Source organism: Embiotoca jacksoni, unplaced genomic scaffold (assembly GCF_022577435.1).
Source record: "Embiotoca jacksoni isolate LCO1_2020_lvr unplaced genomic scaffold, fEmbJac1.0.p SCAF_19, whole genome shotgun sequence".
Classification (NCBI taxonomy): Eukaryota; Metazoa; Chordata; class Actinopteri; family Embiotocidae; genus Embiotoca; species Embiotoca jacksoni.
Window position 1 is genome coordinate 1,128,516 of NW_027185329.1, and position 23,650 is coordinate 1,152,165.

The 23,650-nt window shown below is 46.9% G+C and overlaps 2 protein-coding genes across 2 annotated transcripts; one reads left to right on the plus strand and one right to left on the minus strand.

Moving 5' to 3' along the window:
* Positions 1-400: 400 nt before the first annotated feature.
* igfbp3 (insulin-like growth factor binding protein 3) lies at positions 401-16,160 on the plus strand. The gene is made up of 4 exons (XM_069152941.1): positions 401-972; positions 4,504-4,787; positions 6,641-6,760; positions 15,807-16,160. The coding sequence occupies exons 1-4, from the start codon at positions 609-611 to the stop codon at positions 15,930-15,932; spliced, it is 894 nt and encodes a 297-aa protein (XP_069009042.1). The 5' UTR covers positions 401-608; the 3' UTR covers positions 15,933-16,160.
* Positions 16,161-20,336: 4,176 nt separating this feature from the next.
* On the minus strand, positions 20,337-23,238 carry LOC138200356 (insulin-like growth factor-binding protein 1). Its single transcript, XM_069152942.1, has 4 exons — positions 22,574-23,238; positions 22,242-22,411; positions 21,790-21,918; positions 20,337-21,614 (listed from the first exon to the last, which is right to left on the minus strand). Exons 1-4 carry the CDS (start codon positions 22,959-22,961, stop codon positions 21,504-21,506), a joined length of 798 nt encoding a protein of 265 aa, XP_069009043.1. The 5' UTR covers positions 22,962-23,238; the 3' UTR covers positions 20,337-21,503.
* Between the last annotated feature and the right edge of the window lie 412 nt (positions 23,239-23,650).

The window sequence follows — 23,650 nt, forward strand, 5'->3', positions numbered from 1 at the left end:
AAAACTCTCCCGCTGCAGCTTACATTCCCCCCCCCCCACACACACACACACCCACCCACCCAACCTCCCCCCTCGTGTTGTTGAAATCTGCAGATGTGCATCTTCATCTGCAAAATGACAATTAATCATGTGAGCGAACACTGAAGAGAGAAAAGTGTAGCCTCACATGTTGAAGCTACATTGATCTGCAGGATCACATAACTTGTCTGTCCTGTGACAAGCGGCCAAATTTCCAGATGGAAACAAAACACCTTTACTTTTCTTTTTTCTCCCCCCCCTCCCTGAACGGGAATGAGCAGCCCTCACTAAAATACTATAAAGGATTAAAAAAAAAAAAAAAAAAAAAAAAAAAAAAGAGTTGAGTGTTTGAGGAGCTCTCGCTGAGACTGGATGCAGCGGTCCCTCATATCGGGGCTCTCCGTTTACATTATTCATACGGAGGAGGGTGTGACTTGTTGGCTCTTTTTTCCGCCTGTATAAAACGAGAAGTTCGCGTAAAAGAAAATACAGATGGAGAAGGCTAGCCGGCTCGCTGTGTCACAGAGAGTCCCCTTAAGCCTACGTGACAACTCACATACTGTCCCTTTGTGACCAGCTTAATCGGCAGAATGTCCGGTGTCTGCGTGCTTTGTCTCGCCGCCGCGCTGGCTGCGTTCGCCCGGCTCGCCGGCACGGTGGGGCCGGTGGTCCGATGCGAGCCGTGCGACGCCGGCGCGCTGCTCCAGTGCAAGCCGCTGCCGAAGGACTGCGCGGAGCGGGTGAGGGAGCCCGGCTGCGGCTGCTGCATGACGTGCGCCCTCGGCGACGGGCAAGCGTGTGGAGTGTACACGGCGCGCTGCGGCTCCGGCTTGACCTGCCAGCACCGGCCGGGGGAGAGCCGACCCCTGCAAGCGCTGCTGGAGGGACGGGGAGTGTGCTGCGGCCCCGCGGCCAAAAAACTCAGCAGCCTTCTCACACCGGCGCAAAAACAAGGTAGGAAGAGATTTATTTATTTTAATTTTGTATTGGTTTGCAGATATCTTTGTTGCTTCTGTGTGTAGGTGCGTTACTGCGTGTGTGTGTGTGTGTGTGGTGTCATTCGGTGGCTTTGACAGGCACTCTCTCTCCATGAGGAGGTGCTGCTCTTTGCTGTCCAGGTCTGGGTGGTGGTGGTGGAGAGGGGGGGGTGTTTCCCTCCTCATGGAAAACACACCGATTAAGTGCATAGTATTGAAAGTGGATGAGACAGACATACGTTGACTAATCTGTTGAAGATTAAAGCACACAGAAAACATGCGCAAACTTCTTCTCTTGGGCTGTTTTGCAACCCACCACAATGTAAATCACCGATCCTGGCAGCTGGGTGGGGGGTGGGGGGCAGGTGGGGTGGGGGGAGCTTTGACATTGCACAGTATTGTGCTCCGCCTGGGTTAAACAAATCCCACAGGCTCCTGAAAGTTTGGATAACACCAGCTATGGGAGCTGCAATCAAAATAAGAAGTATGTTTATTTATAAGGCTGCAGCCCTTTTCAAAATAAAAGTCCTTTGCATGGAAGAATCCAAACATTTCAGGCCTGAGAGTACAAAAAAAAAAAAAAAAAAATCAGGCAATTAAGAAAAATAAGCAAATAAAATGGGGCATTTAAAAAGAGTCTGCAGAGCCCCTGATCACCTTCAGTCTCGAGCCGGCAATCAGGACGAGCAGCCGAGTCCCGATGGAGGATCTGAGAGCGGGAGCTGAACCGTGAAGAGCTTTAAGTGCGATCAGTAGGACAGCAGAAGAGAGGCCAAAACAAGAGCCGGGCTTATCTGCAGCTGCGTTTGGAGAAGGCTTTAACCCCTGAACACACACTGAATCACAGCGAGCTAACCCTGAGATGAAACACAAACATGGAGCCAGCGTGCCAGAAATTAATCCGGGTTTTTTTTTCCACGTGCTTTAAATACCCCCCACACCCCACCAAAAAAACAAATTACGAAATTTTAAAAAGGTTGTCGTTTGCAGATTCTTTGTATATATAAAATAAATAAATAAATAAATAAAAAAAGGACAACACTGCTCGTTCTCCCTTTTCTGCCTGACACACACACACACACACACACACACACACACACACACACACACACACACACACACACACACACACACACTGAGCCTGGCTCCCTCAAACCAATAGTTAAGGAATGCCACATACATACTGTAAGTATACAGTATTTAGCCGAGGCTGAGCGCACACCATGTCCTTGTCTTCTGTAACGTCCTCATTTTTCCCTTCAAGAAAAAGCTCGTGGATTTTTTTTTTTTTTTTGTGCACAGCATGAAAATATGTGCCGCCGCTTCCCCCGATCCGGGATGCGAGCCGACACATCTCGAGCAGCCGCCGCATTACGACTGCGCGCCGGTACGACACGGGAGAGACGTCCTGCTGCACGGCGTTTGTGTGAATGAGATGCAGCGCTGCTCACACCGGTCGAACGGCCACACATGCCGCCTACATGTGAATACACACGGCTGTGTGTTTTAGGCGCTGCTGACGTCAGGCCTGTGTGTGTGTGTGTGTGTGTACGTGTTTTCTTATTCCTGCTTGTTTGGTTTGGCCACAGAAATGTGTGGAGTGCACGCAAGAAACCACTCAACATTGTCACTCTTTTACTTTTTCCCCTCACTTAGCCACCTCTCTCCTATTCTTCTGTAACAGTTTATGTTTGTCAGCCTCTAAATTGGACATTATTTCAAATATGTGGGGAAAAAAAAAAAAAAACACCAATAGGAGCAAGTGTGACATGCATCAATGCATGCGTTATTTACTGTATCACCACTGCTGGAGATGGAGAAAGAAAGAAAAAAAATAAAGGAGGGAAATGAGCTCAAAACGCCCCCGCTGGTCAGAGTGTGTCAGTGCGCCTCCGAGAGCGATCCTCTCCTCCCCAGACATTAACAAGCTCTCCTCACCGCAGTTTGTGCTGTTTACCCATGTGCCATTATACAAACAAATTGCGTAATGTGTTTATATAAAACACCCCAGACTTCCTAGAGAGGTTATATAAAAAGTTTATACTGGCAATAAAAATTAATGCCTGCAGGAATCTAAAACAGGGCTCCGTATTTTCGGTCGCTTGGTTTTGTGGACATTTACGGACATTGTCGAAGAGCTCAGAAAAAAAAAAAAAAAAAAACCATGTGGCGTCCGTGTCGGGGGGGTCGAAGAGCGCTTTGTGACTCGGCGCTGTTGTTGATGTCCGCCGTTTTTGTTATTCTTAAGTTTCTGGTGAGCCGGTGGAGTCTGTGGAGCCCCGACCACGTCACTAATTGATCAGGTGGTCACGGAGAAGAAAAAAAAAAAAGGGGTGGGCTGCCAGCCCGCCTGCCCACACGAGCTACACCCCTACATGCCCGTCCACCGCCCTCGCCGCAGCTCTCCAACACAAAAATCTGCTTTCAGTTAAACGGTTTAAAACTGTGTGTGTGTGTGTGTGTGTGTGTGTGTGTGTGTGTGTGTGTGTGTGTGTGTGTGTGTGTGTGTTCCCATCGTCCCCTCTGCCTCTCCGGGACGTCGTTTCCAAACTGGGTTAGCTCCTTCAGCTGTGGCCTCGCGGTGGTGTGGTCGGGCGGGTGGCACATGGCGGGTAGTTTGGTCCTCTCCTATATTAGGGAGGAGTATCTGAAGCCCCCCCATCCCTCCTCCCCGCCCCCATCAGTCTCTGCTCTGCTCCGTCTTTAACGATTTGACAGGAATCTTTGCCAACGCCGCAGGCTATTAATATATCTGCTGCCTCATCTTCCACTTTACCTGCCCCAACCCCTCCCACCCCACCCCCATACACGCATATAAAACATACACACGACATGGTTCTTTTCTCGGCGTCCTTAAATGTCTTGTTTACACCCCCGTTCCCTCCTTTTTGTGACTCTATATCTCTGGTCTGCACGCTGTGGAAAATAATTTGTGGATCTGAAATCGTCGTGTTTCTGTTTATTACTTGGCTTCGTTTCGGGGCTCCAAACAGCCCACAAGGCAAAATGAGCCGACTTTATTCTGTCTGTTTTAAAACAGGCCTCACGTACACAGTCAAAAGAAATCTCTGCTGGATTCGGTGAAGGAGAAGCAGCAATTCAGCATTTTGTATGATAGTATTGTATAGGATACTTTAATGCATATAATTTTCTATAAGGATTAAGTTGAGGGGGGGTAAACATATGGTTTAAGATGTTTCCTAGAAACTTAAAAGGTCAACTTTAAGGCAATTGTCAAACCAGGACTTGATGGACAAGAAGACACCGTAAACCGTTTAAAAAAAAAAAAGCTTTCAGATTTGCGAAACAGCAAAAAATGACACTTTCCGGAGTTTATCTGACGATTTAAGTCGGATTTAGTCCAGATTTTTCATGTTTTTAAAGAGACTTGAGGCATAAAATACGATATTTTAACACTCAGCCTGCAGCTGTAAGTCACCACGTGTCATTACCAAGTGTCAATCAATACATATGAAGCACGCTGACGACTTACCGTCTGTCCGGGCAGAAAACGCTGGAAATCAGGTGGAGGACAGTGCCAACGTGACCCAGACGACGACGGCGGCGGCGGCGGCGACGACGACGGCGACGGCGCTGCCCGGTCTGGAGACGGAGAAGGGAGGAGGGCCCGGTCGGGGGTCGATGGACACCCGGCCGCCGCCGCCGCACAACAAGCTGATCCAGAAGGATCAGAACAGGAAGACGCAGAGCTACAAGGTGGAATCGGTGTCCGGAGGAGCCAACGTGGACGTCCACAACTTCTCCCTGGAGAACAAGAGGGAGACCGAGTATGTAAGTCACAAAGCAGAGGTTTAAAAACACACCTGGTGGGGGGGGCGGGCAGGTGCGTGGAGGCTGTTGTTGATGACGTCACTCAGACTATTATGATCCCAGGTTTTATAACTCTGATCAATCTGTTCACTCACTCGTCCTCCAACTGTGGTGGATTTTAAAGACAACACACACTTCAGGACAAAGTCTAACTTTTACATCCTTGATGTTTGTAAACATCATTTAGTTTTCAACAAACACAAACTTCACGTTTTTTAAACTTGGAGAGGAAAAACAAATATCAGTCAGCGCTCTCTACTACGTTGTATTTTTTTTTGCACGCTATTTATTTTTAAATATACTTTAAAATGATAAAAGTTTGAAACAGGAAGTATGGAAATCACGTAAACTATAAACAGTTCGGTGCTAACGAATTAGCTCTCCGGCTAGCTCCTTTTATTTTTACACGCGCACTTAAATCAACTTTTGGGACAAGTTGACTGTTTACAACAAGTTGTGTGAAGAGTTTCCGTGATGAAGTTTACCTTTGTGGACAGAAGAAAGTCTCGACCAGGTGTCCTCTCTGGCTCTACACCTGCGGCGGGGCGCTTTTCTTCCCGCCTGCCGGTGAGCCAGAGGCCGCAGCCCGCCGAGGCCGCGTCGCGGTGGATTAATTATGGATGAATTAAATTATAAAAAAAATACATATATATATATTTTTAAATGGCGCATCAACCGCCGCGAAGCTGATGTCGGCGTCTTATAACATTTGGAGGATGTAGAGGAGCCGCACGAGTGAATTGTTTCATCCGGTCAGGTTAGCATTAGGCTAAACCGGAAGTGAGCCCGGCTTGTAAAGTCTCCGGCCGTCCAGCGCGGTGACGTCACACCAGGTAATCGACGTTTTCCACCTTATAGGGAATTTACGTATTTAAATTATTATTATTATTATTATTATAAACAACTACGAAACAATGAGTGCTTGTCTACACTGTTTGTACATTTACATCTTGTTCAATAAAGTTCTTATTCCTAAAAAAAACAAACACCACCTTATAATGTGAAGTACAGACAGATTTATCTGATGGTGGGTTTAATCAACATTGTGTGAACTCGTTTAGCATTTGCACATTCATGTAGGTGCAAATGTCCCACACTGAAGATTTATTTACATTTTGTTTTTTACATTTATTCATTTACAATCTCACCTGGAAATCAGCTCATTAGTATTGAACCAACAGTGGATAAGGATTATAAGAAGAACAGATCACAACATTGAAGTTAGTTTTTTTTCTTCGACGGTGCAACAAGTGATTTATAGTCTGTGTAAAGAAGGGAGAACATGTGATGATTTTGCAGCTCCATATATACAGCTGGCAAAAAACAAAACCTCCGTGGTAGGTGATTTTTGCCTGTGTTGCCTCAACACACGATATTCAAACAGTCCCTCGTCCAAACATTTCTATACGGTGCAATTTGTGGTCCAGATTTTCCAACGGGATACCTTCATGTTATGTAGCATCCTTTAAACACCGTCAAAGTTTGATTACAAACACTTCGTGACAAGTCTCATTTTGGGATTTACCCTCTCCGACGTGGACCCGACGACGACAGCTTGTCGTTTATCTGCGAGCTCAACAAAGCGATGCTTTCATTTACAGAAGGTTGCTTGATATTCTAGTCAAATGCGTGCATTAAAAATAATGCAAAAGATGTTAGAATATTCACTTTCTATGTGATAATTCAGCCATAAAATGAAATGCTACCTTTTATTGACTTTTGAAGTGTGTGCCTGACGTTTCTTCTCGTGTTTTGTGATCGTTTAAGGACCGAGAGTGTTTTTTTGTGTGTTTTTTTTCTCTGCGTTGCTGTAGGGGCCGTGTCGGCGGGAGATGGAGAGCACCCTGAACAGCCTTAAGATCAGCAACGTGCTCAACCCGAGAGGCTTCCGCATCCCCAACTGTGACAGAAAGGGCTTCTACAAGAAAAAACAGGTGAATGGCTCTCCCTCCTGTTTCCTCTCTCGCAGGTTTCCTTCTTACACACTCTTGTCTCTTTCTCACACACACATACCTGCAAACATGCAAACAGACCCACCGCATGCCCAAACACTTCCAAAGAATCCTCAAAGACTCATCCCCAACCACCCATACATGCATAACCCCCCACCCCCCTCCATCCCCCTTTCTTTTCTTTCTTTCTTTTTTTTGCTGCTCAGGTTGCCTTGACAGCCACATCAACACTATATTATCAGAATGGCTAATAACCATGTATTACTCCGGTAAATGCACTGCAGCCAGTCTGACTCATGCCCTCACAGGAAATGAAGTCGGTCAGGTGTGTTTGTGTGTGTGTGTGTGTGTGTGTGGGGGGGGGGGGGGGGGGGGGGGTTGTAAGAATGTGGTCTGGGAATGTGTGTGGCACAGTAGATGTGGCGGCAGGAGGGGGGGGGGGGGCTGCACGTATGGCGCTCGTTTGATGGCGGTATTTTTTTTTTTTTTTTTTTTTTGGGTGAGGGTGTGTAGGTGTGGGGGTGCTGTTGGTGAGGTTGAAGGAAAACAAACACGCCGTGCGCCGGTTGGGTTTTTCTTGTCCGTGGTGCGGCAGACTTGCAGGCCACCCGCACGCTGCTCATTCCAAAGAAAGAAAGAAAGAAAGAAAGAAACGAGGAAGCTGAAATTAGTCTGAGGAGTTCGGTGGGTGACATGTGCTGACCTGAAGGGAGGAGGGGAGGGATGGGAGGGAGGGGAGGGCTTGTCAAATAATAATCACCATCTCTATTTCCTGAGGTCGGGAGAGTCTTATCGGAGGGGTTTCCACAGAACGGGAGCCCGTTCTCAGAAATGCATGAGTCACCAAAAAAAAAAAACACGAGCACCATGAGTCAGAGTCCAACTCAAGCCATAACACACACACACACACACACACACACACACACACACACACACACACACACACACACACACACACACAGAGGATAAAATCAGCCTAGACTCCTTCCCCACACTCTAAAATTGTGGTTTCATTGTTACTGTTATTAAAAAGTCTTCCTGCGTCTTTTCCTGGACTTCATCAACAAATATCTACCTGGGAAAGTGTCAAGCTCGGCTCCTGAGTGTGTGTGTGTGTGTGTGTGTGTGTGTGTGTGTGTGTGTGTGTGTGTGTGTGTGTGTGTGTGTGTGTGTGCCAGCTCCTGTCGCCCTTTTTTTTTTTTTTCCCTCACAGAGGGCCAGTGGGGGGGGGGGGGGGGGTGCTGTGTTAAATCCATCCGAGGGGATGTGCCTTCACGGTGTGTTGCGGAGATTTATGACCGGAAACTACAGAGAAGAGGAGACCGTGTGAACCGTCTAGGGTGACAATACTGTGAAAAGAAGGGAGGTGTGGGGGAGGAGGTGGAGGGGATGGAGGGATGGGTGAGGGGGCGACAGTGGGTGGAGGACTAAACGGGAGGAAAAAAGAAAGACAAGTACCCATACACACGATGTGAAAAGTGATGAAACACTCACGAGCTGTTAAAAAGTACTTCCTGGTACGAAAGTACCAGGAAGTACTTTTTACCCATTTAATAGTTTCCAAGAATGATGCATCAAGGAATTACATTTAAGAAGTTTTCCTTGTGTAGTCTTGTTTTGTTTTTGTTTTTTTGTCACGGCAATCTAAAAAAAACTGTTGAGGATCTGATTCTGGATCAGATAACGTTATCAGAAATGGGGGAGAAAAAAAAAAGGAAATGGTTCCCAGGCCTGCAAGAAAGTCCTCCATCCAGCGGCGGGGACTTTTTAGGAAAGGAAAAGTTCCAGAGTTCCCTAAAAAAAAAAAAAGGGTTTCAGAGTAAAGCAGCTGTGCTCAGATCAGATTCATGCCGGTTACTGTGGATTTCAACAGCTGAGATCATTTGCTTCCTTGCTGATCTCCCTGTGAACGTTTTTTCTGGGATGATATTGACTCACTTTGGCGGTCGAGCTCGTCACTGTAGTTTTTATTCAGCTGTATTTTTGGGGAATATTTGACTTTTAACTGGATGTGTGGTGTAAATTAGTGGTTCAATACTCTCGTACGATGTGCTGTGTTTTTTTGTTCTCATAGAGGACGACGCGGTAATCAATCAACATGTGGACCGATGTATAGATGAAAAATGACGACCAGGTTGGTCACTATTATACACCGGCTGTTTACCTCTGCAATAAGCATCTATTGACAGTAAACATCACGAATTTAGACGCTAAACCAAAACAATGTGGGAACATTTTAAGTTTTAAGCCAAATTTAAAAGTCGAGGACGATAACTTTGAGGAGGCAATTGCAGCAAAAGCCGATCAAATCATCGATTGCATTTATTTCTATGACAAGTTAATCATCGTTTGTCGCTCTGACGACAGCAAACGTAGCCTGAGAGGAGAATTAAAAAAATGAATAAATAAGAGCTTCAGGGAGAGTTAAAGAGATGAACGAAGTTACAGAAAGCGGTGATGCTTTTTCTTTTTCGTAGCCTGAAAACTTGCTCATCGAGCACGTTCTGTACGTGTCGCTATGGTAACACGAGGCCGGGTGGGAGAAGTCGAGCGGCGGCGGCGGCGGTCCCTCGCCTCGGCTACGGTGCAACAGAAACCTATTTTTAGCAGCAGTTATATGAATTGGCTCCCGGTTGCATTCCCAACACTGACCCAACTCATTACAACCCCTCAAAAGTCTCACTCTCCCTCTCGCTCTCTCTTATTCATCATTTCACCCCACCCGTCATTACCCCCATTGTGCCCTGCCTACAGTCGTCCACCGGCCTTTTGTTCTGGCCCGCCCGCTCCATCATTCTGTCCATCCTGCCCTTCCGCCCACCTGGCGTTTTCCTTCCTTGTTTGGCCAGGAATCGCCCCGCGGAGGGGTTGTGAATGGGACGACAGTGTCTGTGTACCCTTTTAGAGTTTTAGTGTTTCAGAGGAAGAGGAGGAGGAGGAGGAGGAGGAGGCGGCCGTGGGTTAAGGATGTGAGCCAGGTGCCGGCGTACCCTTATGCCTCCTTGCTCACTGGGTCCGGACAGCGCCAGGCCCATAAGGGCTGACTTATTGAGCGTGACTCAGAAGGATCTGTGGAAACGTACACACCGACCACAATGGCTTTATAATAACCGGCCAACCTTCGGGGACCCAGACAGCTATTTTCACTCTGTCTCTCTCGCTCTGCTTCACTTCCCCTCCCTGGATTTCTAATCCATCTCTGCTTCCTTCTCACTTTCAGATATGCAATAAGTCCATTTTTTTTTGCAGTGGCTGTTGTAAAATATAAAGAGCAGAGTAATCATTTTTTGTTTTTTGTATATTGAGGCCAGTTCAGCACCTTTTGCATACTTTCGCTTGAGAAATAATTTTTCCATGTAGCAAATTTCAAAAACTCTGCAAAGACCTAAAGATTAGAGCTTATTTGGTGAACAAAAACTTTTTAGCCTCCACCACCAATTTGCTTTTATCAAAACAAAAATTCCCCTCAAAGTCCAGAGCATATTCTTTTGGCTTTAAGTGTTCATGTGAAGTAAAGTCTGTCCGACCCTGTAGTCTGTAAAAGGTTAGAAAATATGCCCATCACATGAGTACAAAGGTTGAGCATAAAGTTTTGAGCAACGCAGCACAGTGACGTTCACGGAGCAGCTCGGCTACGTCTCTTGATCAACATCAGTACCTGAGTTCAACACGTTTTTTGTGACCACCAGTACGAGAACATTTGTGACTTCATGGACTTGAAACTGGAGAAGAGAAACATCAGATTTTGGGTCCAATTTTTGAGGAACAGAAAGTCTTCAGCACGACCGCTTACAGACAAAGTGTTCCTGAGCCCATGCAGTGATTTCCACGACAGAATCGTGGCTGTTTTTAAAGCAGTGCCGCCCAAAGATCACCGACTACATCAGATTTCGGGTCAAACTCTGTGAAACCGTCAACAGAGACCCTTGAGATGTTTCAGAAAGTCCACGGCGATGAAGCGACGAGCCGGGCGAGGTGTTCTGATGACATCACGTTTCAAGAGGAGGCGGAGCTTCACTGTCCAAAACCGAAGAAGGGGCGTTAGGACAGGAGACACCAGGTGGGGTTTTTTTTTGTGTCACCGTAGAATTCGTCCCCCAGAGTCAGACTGTTAACACCGAGTTCCACCGGGACCTTCTGAGGGAAAAACAATCGCTTGCAAACCACCTGAACTGTGGCGCCATGGCAACAGGGTTCCCCAACATGATAACACGCTCACTCACAGCACGAAGAAAACAGCTCGCCATCAACTCTGCTCACCTGATTTGCCTCCCTGCGACTTCTTTCTGTTCCCCCCAAAAATCGGATGTTTCTCTGCTCCAGTTTCAGGTCCACGGTGAAATCACAAATATTCACGTCCCAAGTGGTCACAAAAACGTGAGTAACTCAGCTGCTGATGTTGATCAAGAGACGCAACTTCGACGACTTACTCATGAAAGTTATTGCTTCCTCCTCCACCGTGCACGTCACGACGCTTCACACTAAATGTGCTCCATTGAAACAACATTATGTTTTACAATCTCTACTTCCCAAGTCTTTCAACCTCACCCAGTCATCAACTCGATATCGATCTCAGCCGGTCCGGTCGAGCCCTGCGCTTCACAAAACTTCGTAACGTAATATTTAGGCTCCAATTTTAAAGTTTGTGTGGCTCCGTTCTTTTAAAACAAACAAATTATTCTGAAGTTGAATTCATTAAGCAAATTCTTTTTTCAGAAAAAGCCATATCCTGCAGCTACTCCCGATGCACTTGCAAACACACACACACACACACACACACACACACACACACACACACACACACACACACACAGAAACACATTACATTTTATGAGCTTGTGTTTATCCTGTGGTCAGAACCAGGCTCTTTTTAATGTCCGTGAAGCCCAACGGTGCTGCTATTAGCTATAAAGACCGGCATCACAAGAGCACACATTCATACGCACAACACACACATCTCATAAAGGTAGCATTATGAATGTGCAGGGTGGATGAAATGTGTGTGTGTTTTTTTGTTAGTGATGGGCCATGTGGACCACGCAGGGCTCCGAATGTAGGGCACGAGGTCTCGGCTGACCCGGTGGTTGGGACTCCGTGGTTCAGAGAGTACCGGACCATGAAAGGGGGTTCTCATGTACTGAGTATCAACGGTTGAAAAGTTTGTGGCTTTGGTCCTGCAGTTAGCTTATATTCTTTTATTGTGTTACAAATAACATACCAGGTTAAAAATTAGACACGTAGCTTATCCCCCCCAAAAAACTTTTATACTTTGCGGAATCTTCATTATTTATTTTGGATCTGATTTGGAGCAGCCAGTTTGACCTTCATCAGGCTAATTGAGCAGGTCACTATGAAACGTGTCCCAAATATATGGACCATTATGGGCCCGAGCTGTTATTAATTACAAATGATTATTTTGGAGCCAGAAGTGACCATATTTGTACTAAGCCCCGCCCACCTATGGTGGAAACCTGACTGCACCGCAGGCCTGTCAATTAAACAGACCCCAAACATACCGCTTTTTTGAGGCCTGATATCAACTTTATGATGGAATTATTTTCGGATGGACCGCCAGGAATCTAATAAGAAGGAGCGACTTTAGCGAACGACGCCATAATAACTCGTGGAAAACAATGTATTTACTTTGTATTTATTGAGAGAAGTTGAATGGGAGTCTATGGAGCCGGAGCTTTTTTTTGGAGCCCTCGGCGGCATTGCAGTTTATGACCTATTTCTTTTTTTAGACCTGGAAGCTACAAACACTTTTATATACAGTCTCTGGTTCGAAGTTTGATGAGGTTTAAGGAAAATATCATGGTTGGTTTCCTGGGTGAAAGTGCTGCGTTTTATCCTTCCATCCTTTGGTCTCGTCATAATTATTACGGCAACTGGAAGCAACTAGAACAATAACCTCCAAGCCTCGGTTGGTGCAGTCTTAATAATGGAAGGATTAATAGATGATAACTTCCTCCCTGAACCGACTACTAGTAGGTTTAGTAGGCCGTCGTTACGTCTACATATCCGGGACAGATGTGTGATGGTGACCGCCTATTCAGTAGAAAAGCTACAAACTCATCACAGCCATCTTTCAAGAGTTTTTGATACCTTTAACGCATGTTTTCAGGTAGTATTTCTCTATGGGAGGATTTTTAAGCTCCTGGTTATTGAATCTGCAACTCAAGAGGTCGAAAAGACTTGATTGAATTCTCTTTAAAGGAAACAAAGTTGTAATTGTGTAAAGCATGTACGGAAAATGTGCAATTTCTGCTGCAAAAACAGTGCAAACTTGTTGGTCAAACAACAAGTGATGAGTTGCATTTTAATGGGTCTCCATTAGAAATCTGAGGAGTGACATCCAGGCCTCATGGATGTTTGGCTGTCTTTTGCTTTGTCCTACATTTTGTGCATGTGTGTGTGTGTGTGTGTGTGTGTGTGTGTGTGTGTGTGTGTGTGTGTGGATTGAAGCAGTAAAGAAAGGATTGCTTGAGATGACTGCTAATAGTTCACAGATGAAAGAGACTGAGCGGAAATTCAAAGGTAGCCAAGCAACAGGGGGAATGCACACATGCACATTTTGCTCTTCCTCTCCCTTCCGCCTTTCCTTTGGCTTTTCAACCCTCCCTTACACACACACACACACACACACACACACACACACACACACACACACACACACACACACACACACACACACACACACACACACACACACACACACACACACACACACACACACACATACACACACACACCAGGCACATGCAGGACTCTATCATCATTAACCAGAGCGGAGGAACACAATGTTAAGCTCCTCTCCGCAGTCTCGTCCGCTGGGTCAGGGCTAAAATAGAAGCTGTCCGCAGACTCAGACGATGGCACGGTGAGGGGGGACGGACGGAGAGAGTGAGACAGAAAACAAGAGTGAGACAGATGAGGAGGAAGAAGAAGAAGAAGAAGAAGAAGAAGCTGGAAAACTGAGTTGACCGAAAAGAATCACCAGCCGATGTTGGTGTGTGTGTGTGTGTGTGTGTGTGTGTGTGTGTGTGTGTGTGTGTGTGTGTGTGTGTGTGTGTGTGTGTGTGTGAGAACGGGGCATGTTGGGCTGCGTTACTCGCCCCCAGACTGCTGCAGTAGTTGTTGGGGAGGTATTTTAATGGGCCTCTGTCTCTATAAAGCTGCCTTTGATCATTGCACTCAGGCTGCACGCGGACGTCGACCACGCCGGAAACAGACACCTGGTCGCACTCTCTCCGAGCCCGTCTGTCTGCCCGCGATGCCGTCTGCACGTACCGAGTGGACGCAAACAATGACCTCTAAGATTAAAGGGCCGATGATTTGAGGCCGCTTCCATCCACGTGTGATACGATGTGTAGAAAAAAAAGTGCTACGGATCGGCCAAATCCGGAAGAAACATCTGATGAGTTTCTAACCAACCGGCGACCAGCAGCGACGTCACCCGTCGGTTTGTGAACGGCCGTTATGAAGCCTCGAGTTCGGCAATTTGTCTGTCGCCATCTTTGCTAGTTCGGAGCACGACGTGACCATATTTGGACGAGCTGGTGGGAGGAGCCGGCGGTAGATCTGATTGGAAACCTGACGATACTGCGTCCCGCCCACCGATAGCTGTAACCTGACTGCACCACAGGCCTGTCAATCAAACAGACACGCCCCCAAAAACAGGTCTTCTTGAATCTTCTTTTCTAATGAATGAGGGATTATTTTCAGATGGACCTCCAGAAAACTAATAAGAAGGAGTGACTTTAGCTAACAACACCAAGATAACTGATGGACACATTTGATTCACTTTGGATTTGATGAGAGAAGTTGAATGGGAGTCTATGGAGCCGGGGGGAGGAGGGGGGGGGGTATTATTCTGAGCCAGAGTTTTTCGCCCGGCTCGACTGATTGTGTCGTTTCCTGTGAATCCCAAATGGAGCTCATAAAGTTGCCACTCCACAAAGATCCCGGGCCCCCTGCGGGACATCCGATATTACTGCACACGTGTGTGGAAGCAGGTGTGGGGGTGTGGGGGAGGGGGAGGGGGGGCATGTACGCGGTACAGTGCATGCAACTCTTGTTTGTGTATGCTAATGCGTGTTTATGCACGCGCGCGGGGGACCATAATCAGCTCCAGATGATTTCTGAGCGTCTGCCAGTTTCCCAGAATAGCAAAGCGCCTGGTTTCCCTGCAGCCCTCCGACCGGGCCTCGGCAAATATTTTAGCAACTCCATGTTTACCTTCACACTCCTGCACTCGGAGCGCTCCTCGCTCCCCCGCCACCTCTCTATCAGGAATAATCTGCTTCTTCATCGTTCACCCCCCTCCACACACACACACACACACACACACACACACACACACACACCCCTCCCCTCCCCCCCAGCCGGCGGTTGGGAGCTCAAAGTAAACTGCTCCACAGCGCCTAAAAAAAAAAAAAAAAAAAAAAAAAAAAATCAGTGCAAACTCGACAGCGTGCAGCGATCCCGCTCCGATCTCTGATACCTCTCGTTACGAAAACCTCCCTGCATCCCTCCCCGCCTCCCCCACCCCACCCCCCACCCCGCCATTTTTGTCTTATAAAACTTCTGCTGAGGCACGACTCGGCCTCCCGACATGCAAGTCCGGAGGTGGTGCTGATGAAGCTGTGACGGGAGGAGAGGGGGAGGGAGAGAGGATGAGGGGGGGGGGGTGCAATAATTCCTCACCGTGGTAACGCTAATCTGTTTTCACAATCTGTCCCAGAGTGATAAATCCTCTGCTACTTTCCAGTCTTTAACTCCTGCCCCTGAACTAAAGATGGAAGCGGGAGCCGGATGACTGATGTGTTCATCGGTGGCCCCGCCGGGTGCCACCTGAAACGATAATCTTCACGTGGCGGCAGAGCAGCAGCAGGCAAACTAAAATTGTCTCCCTTTCTTTCTTTCTTTTTTCCTTTCTTTCTTTCTTTCTTTCTTTCTTTCCTTCTTTCTTTCTTTTTTTCTTTCTTTCTTTCTTTCTTTCTTTCTTTCTTTCTCCACGTTTCTGCAGTGCCGTCCATCCAAAGGCAGGAGGCGGGGCTACTGCTGGTGCGTGGACAAATACGGGCAGCCACTGCCCGGCTACGACGGCCGAGAGCGGGGCGAGACGCAGTGCTACAACCTGGAGAGCAAATGAGAAGAAGGACCGAGGGACGACGACGACGACGACGAGTGGATGGAGAGGAGGAAGATGTCGTAAGGGGGGAGGGAGGGGAGAGGAAGAGGAAGAGGAGGAAGGAGGAGGGAGGAAAGAAAGAAAGGAAGAAAGCCCACTTCTGCTCTTGCATGTAGTTTTATGTAAACATTGAAGGAACTCTCTGACCTTTTGATTTTCAGGTCCCATTTCTGTCGGAGAGGGAGGGGCGAGAACGAGGGGGAAAGGGAGGGGGGAAAAGGGGCGGAGCACAGCCTCCTGTCCTTCACAGCTATCTGTCCTGTGTTTAGGGAACCTCCATCCTTTCTTTAAAAAAAAAAAAAAAAAAGTAATAAAAATGAAGCTGAAAGCTGAGACAGAGGAAGACAGAGAGAATCCCATCACCTGCACTATTTCTTTTAGAGGGAGAAGAAGGAGGGACTTTTCCACTCACTTAAAAGAGGATTTCTTCATGACTCCCCCCTCTACCCCCCCCCCCCAAAAAAAAACACAGTTCCTATTACATGTGTCTGTCCGTGTGTGTCTGTGTAACATACGTGTACGTCCGTGCAAGATGGCGTGTGAGTGTGTGCTTGTTTGTGTGTCAGTTTTAGAGGTTGTCCGACCGCCCAGCTCCATTCAACAATGCAGAAAACACTCTCCGGCTCAGGGTCCATTTTTGAAGTGAAGGATTATGGGAAGGGCAGGGCTTTGATTTTTTGATTTTGATTTTTATTCAGCACCGTCGGTGTTTCCTTGCCGCCTCAGCTTCCTTTTTCGCAGGGCGAAGCATGCAGTTACAGTGCCTTAAAAAAACAACTTTTTATCAAGAGTTCAGGAACCCGAGTGACGAGAAAGGTTGTAAAAAAGAGAAGAAGTGAGCTTTACTTACAAGAACCAGGCAGGCAAACAGAGCACAAAGAGCAGAGTGGAAGCAGGTGAACAGAGGGGGCGGGGCCGATCAGGGGAGGGGCTAGTCTGATGGACAGGAGATGCAGAAAACACCGAAATAGACAGAAAAATAAAACCGTGAGAAGCTTTGAACGTCCCTTCAGCCCTCGATTAAAGGAATACTTCACTGAGAGTTTAAGTCTTGATAGAATTGTAGTTTTGGAAATCGGACATTTTAATTGGTCGGCTCATTAGCAGCTTTTTCCAGAGTTGTGGTGTCTAAAACTAAAACGGCGCCAAAATTGGATGAAACTGACGCCACGATACATTACAAGCCAACCAAAATGAAGATGATACGTTTTCTGTGACTGTTGCTGCGTTCAAATGGAACTCGTGAGCTCGTGGTTCCGACGTGGAAAGTCACGTGCGCCGTAGGCTCGGCGGTCAAGCGGTTAAGTGGTAAAAATACAACGTGGACGGGTGTCTAGAAGCCTCGGAGGCTAATAATTTAGCAAGCTAACAGCTGGGTGTTGCAGGAAATGGAAAAGGTACAGAGGGACAAGATGAGGCCGTCGGGAAGATCAACATTTTCAATAAACTCTGCAAGACTAAAATTACAATACATCAGCTTAAACATCCAACGCAAAGATGACATCTTTGACATTTCTGGAAACATCAGCAAACACGAGGCTTGTAGAAAATTTCGAATTCCGACATCGTGACTACCACAAGAGGGCGCCGTTCGTACGGACTCTTCTCGAATCACCATTTTAAACGACAGCTGACCTTCCCTGTGCCAAGTTTCCTTTCACGCATTCAGGTTTTTATGTCTGATAAAAACAGATTTTCAGTGGAGTATTCCTTTAATTTGCAGCAGTCCTCGGGTTCAGTCCAGTTGGATCAGTCTGTCTTCGGTCTCCCGTCCCCCCCCCCCTCCCGTCCCCCCCGTCCCCTTCGCTCTGTCTGATTGTTGCCTTCGTCCTTCGTCTGGTGCTGAGGTCCTCCAGTCCTTCGTGTCTTCACCGCCCCTCTCTGGTCTAAAAGTTGTCCCATCCCCCCGTCTCCAACCCCTCCGAGCCTCTCCGGTCGTCTTCTTGTCAGCGGTGCGACCTGGTGTAGGCTTGTTTGAAAGGTGGACGGGCCCAGTGAGACCCCCCCTCCCTTCCCCTCCCCTCCCCCACCCCTCCTGCCGCAGGTGCCAGCTGCCCCGATGCTTCAAGCACAAGCACTTAAAGCACTTTAGCTGCGCCGCTCCTCGTCAATGCATGCAGTTAAAGACAATTGGACCTATCTGCATCTGCATGCTTTTCCTCGGAGGTAATGTCAGATGACATAGCGTGATATTGGAAGAAAACAATAATAACCTAGAGTGGAAAAAAAAAACCACGAAGCTACACCTGGACTTCTGACAGCAAACTTAGCGAACACCCATCAGAAAATGTTTCCATTCAATGCAACTTTTTTTTTTTTTTCTTTGTCGTTGTTGTTTTTGTTTCTTTGGAAAAAAAAAAATTGTTTCGTATGATCGAATGCCAACAAATCTCCACGAGGGTGGACACAGCACCAAATACGCATTCACATGAGTGGTAGGGGGTCTGAGGGAGGAGGCGGGGTCCTCCTCGAGGAGCTTCCTGCCCGATGCTCTCCCGCATCCTGTGTAAAGACTTGAAAAGTGGAGAGAGAGCGCCGACGAAGAATGCTCGCCCAGTAGCTCGGTAGCATGAAAAGAATCGGCCGTACACTTCCTCTGACAGACAGCAGCAACTTCCAACCAGCCCGTTGGTGCTTCATCCCATCTGTTCAAAGACTTGATGTAAGGGGAGGAACATACACACAAATATGTTTAAGCTATTCCCTCCCTAATATTTGTAAGTGTGTCTTTTTATATATTATTATTATTATTATTATTATTATTATTATTATTATTATTTCCTGGCCAGCTATGTGTCTGACTAGACATCATGTACAGTACTTAAAAATAAAAAATTATTTATCTAAAAAAGAACTATAAGCTGATCCAAACTAGGTTTTCTTATGAACAATTCAGTGACTCACCGATTGCACAGCAAAGTCTTTATGATTCAGTGTACTTTGGGGAATATAATCACTAATGAATGTTTTGTTTTTTTGTTTTTTGTTTTGGATGAACTGTTTCCTTCTGTTGCTCAGCAGTGTCGTCGGTGAGCTCCGCGCCCAGCAGGCGGGTTTCTACGGAGCTCCGGAGTAGTCCTAGAGAGAAAAAACATGTAAATCAAGGCCACGAGATACTAAATCGTCCCTACGAATTACTAAATCGAGGCCACGAGATACTAAATCGAGGCCATATAAATTGTGCGCACGCAATAGCATTTCGTTCCCACATTTTAATTCATTTGTGCGCACGGGATAAGTTTATATATCGAGAGACAGCACAACAGGCTTTCTGCACCGCACCTGCATCAACTGTCTGTTGACCAACTATAAAGTCGATAACATCCTCAAAGTTAACATATTCCCAACGATATAATCCACGAAATGCTATCTCGTGGCCTCCATGTAGTAATTCCTGCACACCATTTACATTTTTTGTTCTGTCCTCTCGCCGCTCCGGGGCTCCGTAGGTTTCAGCCTCGGGGCGCCAAATCTGTGTCAGTCAGTCACTCAGGTCTCCGGTCAGCTTACAGTTCACGGCCCGTTGAAGCCCAGTGAACCTCTCGCCTGTCGGTAACGTCGCTTCTCTCCGGGCACACCCAGCCATCCCGCCTCGGTCTGTCAGTGCAGAGCCACGCTCACGCTCCTGTTCACGTCACTTTGCTGGTTCACGCTCTCTCTGTTCACGGGTAAATGTATTATTATGTTTTTCATTTCAACTTTATCCTTCAAAGATTTAGTTTTTTTTGTTTTTGTTTTGTTTCATGATACTTAACTAGAAATCACACAACTATTATTTTCTCTGAGAAACTAAATGATTTTGATTCAAAGTATAATTTGAATATTTAATGTCTTTTTTTAAATAAAAAAAAAAAAGTGAACACATTTTAAAGAAGCCGCCTCTGGATGTTTTCCTTTTTTTCTGTGTTCGCCGATCGTCTGGTCTCAAAACTCTCCAATCGGGTCGCGGATCGGCTCCCCGGTTTGAAGTCCTTGAACGCAATCAGGCTCCCCTCAGTCTTGGAATGTGTCAATAAGGATAAAGTGAAGGTTCAATTTGTAAAGAATAAAAATAAATCTGGTGGTGCCAGGCAGGCTGGCAGCGGGCACGAGAGGTTGAGGCGAAATTCCTGCGCCCGACCAAGGCAAACAGAGAGCGGGTCAAAAGGCAGCGCGGAGCTGCTGCGTGTCCCGGCGATCCGGCTAAAGTTAGAGCAGGACCTCCACTTTAGATCCCTGCGATAACACGGCTCACAAACACACCGAATATAGAAAAATGCGGTGCATCGACACACGAGGCTTTCACAATCACGTCCCCCCGATGAGGCGCGTTTGTTTTCGCCACCTGAGGTGAAAGAGAAGCCGGGCAGGCGCATAGCTGAGGTTAATGTTTTTATTAAATATATCACCTTTTTTTTTCTTACATTACATCTCCGTTACAAAAAGTGTACATACACACGAGTGAGCGGTTAATCACTTTGGAATAGACTCACACAATCAGACAGTAATTCTCTCTCCAACAGCAGCATGTGGGCGGAGCTCAGCCACCGCCGCCGCTCGTCACGTTTTTTTTTTGTTTTTGTTTTTGGCGGCGGGACTTTCGCTCGTTTGTGGTCATGTGTTCTTGGTTCAAAGAGAAACAGCAACTTAAAAAGTAAAAGTTTTCTTTTTTTCAGGACAGATACATCGACACAACGGACAGCAGTCGCGTAAAATATCGGAGGTAGGTAAATGTAGAAATACCCGTCTGAGAGGCGGCGCCAAGGGAGGCGCTGCCCGTCATGCTAAACTGCAGCCCCATGGAACCATGGGAAATGTTTTCTGAGACTTGTTTTGAGGATTTGAGGATTCCCGACTGAGAGTTTTGCATTCACTTTGACAAGCGCTGATGTGTCACACATCAGGAAATGAAAAATAAAAAAAAAGAAGACATGGCAACAAAAATAAATCATAAAAACAACATTTAGAAATTCTTCTAAATGACATTTGGTCACTCAGTGCTTTTTTGTTCTTGCTTGGTTTTTGTCACAAACCAAACCTCCAGACGACTCCTTTAAGGGTTAGAGCGAGCTCAACTCAGCAGTGGAGTTCCTCAGGGCCAAGATACATATATACACTTTATACACAAATAAAAATAATAATAATAATAATAATAATAACAATAAGGCAAAAAAAAAGATATAAATACTCATGAAATAATTACAAATAACAAATAAAAAGCAAATACAATTGAAATAAATAAGGCGGAAGAGTAGAAGTAAAATGCATCAATATTAAAAATCTCCTTTTCAGAAAAACAAAAATAGATTTTTTTTTTCTCTTTGGGAAGGGTGTTTGAGGAGGAGGGACAGTGACAGTGTACCTGAATTAAAACACCACCATTGGACGAAAGGATCAATAAATAGAACAGCTATTTAAAAAAAAAAAAATGAAAAAAAAAAAATGAAATGAAATGAAAAAAAACAAATATCAGTGGCTTGCTTCTTTTTTTTGTGTGTTTTTTTTTGTTTGTTTCTCCTGGTGCGATCTGCTCCAGTGGTTGATCTCTTGTTTTTAAGGGCACTCGGCGTCTGCAGGCAGGTCGGTCGAACCTAAAATCTTCTTTCCGTTCCAGGAGTTGACGCACCAGCATCGACCCCTCTGTCCGTCCAGAGAGGACTCGCACTGCGAGGGGAGGAAAAAACGCACATCATTTTTCATGCACACTTTGTGTACGATGATGGGTGACATCACCGCTGGACAAATCCAGACATAATCTCTCTCTCTCCACACACAACTCGGGGACATTTCCTGCACACTCAGCAATTTTTTTTTTTTCTTTCCGAAAAGGTGCGCCCACCTGTTTGGGTTTGTAAAGGCCGTGTTTGTCACAGTTGGGGAGGTAGAATCTGGTCAGCTTGTCTCCGAGTTTCTGCTGGGATTTGGCGATCTTGTCCAGGGCTCTCTGCAGCTCCAGGTGACAGGGCCCCTGCACACACACAAGGACACGCAAAGGGGTTAACACGCAGAAAAAAATATATGCAATCAGCACCGTTTAATTATCAGGGAAGCACGTGGGCTGACATCAAACTGCATATAAAACTTGTAATAACAAGCATCACCCCTCTCAATCGCTTTCCTCCTCCTCATCTCAAAACAGCACACGAGCTCCCCCTTGTGGCGCACTAGGCCTCTTCCCCAAAACCTTCTCCCCACCCCCAAAAAACTTTTATTGCACTGAGGATTTCCTTCTTTTTTCCTTTTTTTAAAACAACAACATGTAAGCAGATCGTTGTGTCTGCTGCGTCGTACCTGCTCCACCAGCTTCTTGCGGATGGCGATGAGTTTGGCTTTCATGCTCTCCTGAGCGTCCGCAGCAGCCTGCGGGTCGAAGGGCTTACTTTGACCGGGGAGGTAGTAGCTGGAGCCGGGGTCCGAGATGATGGCTGCGTTCTCCATCTCCGCTTCTGGCTCTCCCTGATCTGGAAGGATAAAGGGAAGATGAATGAATGAGAGTGGCTGCAAAACAAAAAAAGGCTTCACATCGGACTCAACTCAACTGTTTAGTGTGATCAATATTTTATGAGGATTTGCAGGATGTGGTGAGACACAGATGTAGAATAACGTGGAGGTGACGGGCCTACCTTGTGTCTGGGGCTCCGGGGTGGGCTCCGGCGCAGTGCTCTCCGTGCACACGGCTTGTCCGCGGGTGAGGGAGTGCAGCGGCCGCGGGTCGCCGGGTCTCGGGGTGCACCTCAGTCCGGAGCCGCACGGCGCCGTGTAGATCCCGCACAGCTCCCCTGCCTTGAGGGCGCAGGCGAGGCAGCATCCACAGCCGGGCTCCCGCAGCACCTCGGCGCATCCGGGCGCCACCGCTGGACACTGGCTCAGCCGCTCCGGAGTGCACGGGGCGCAGCGGATCGGCTCTGGCCCCACCACCGGGGACCCCAGCGTCCCCGTGAGCAGCGCGGAGCACAGCGCTGCCAGCACGACGCGCTTCAGATATAATCCAGCCGCGGCCAACATTGTCATCTGGACACTAAATATAGAACGCGTAAGGTAGAGAGAAGGTTTAAAAAGCCGGATTCCCACGCTTCTTGCTCAGTTGTGTCTTTCGTTTTGATTTTGGGAAAATGTCTAACTGTGCGTTGCGCGCAGCCGTATTTATAGCCGGGTCCTCTGTGAGTGTTTGACGCATCGGCGTTATGAATGATTTCTGAAAAGAAGGTGTAATGATACGATGGGCTCTGATTGGCCCATCCATGTCCGGTCAGCCAGCTCATTTGAATACAACGATCACGTCAATATTTATTTTGGAACAGGCAGTGTTTTTGCACGTATGACGAGTGACGACGCCAGTGTTTGATGTTGCAATCAAGGACCCCCTTCCCCCCCAACCCCCTCCCCTTTTCTCACCCGCGTGCGAAACTAAACTACTTTAGCCCCAAACTGCCACATTACAGTAACAACACGGACAGACAGAGGGAGATATTCTTTCATTTTGTTTTCATAAGTTGAAATGAGAATAAGTTCACGCAGCGTCACGCGGGAACTGATTCTGGTTGAGTTTTATTTTTTATTTTTTTTCTCAGGAGTGAAGCGGCTCCTTGTTTTCTTTTTTTTTCTGCTCGGCCACAAATGAGCTCCCTCTTGTTTGGGAACAACGTCGTCCATTCATGATGGGGTTCCCATTAACTGTACTTCCCAAACATCTTACACAA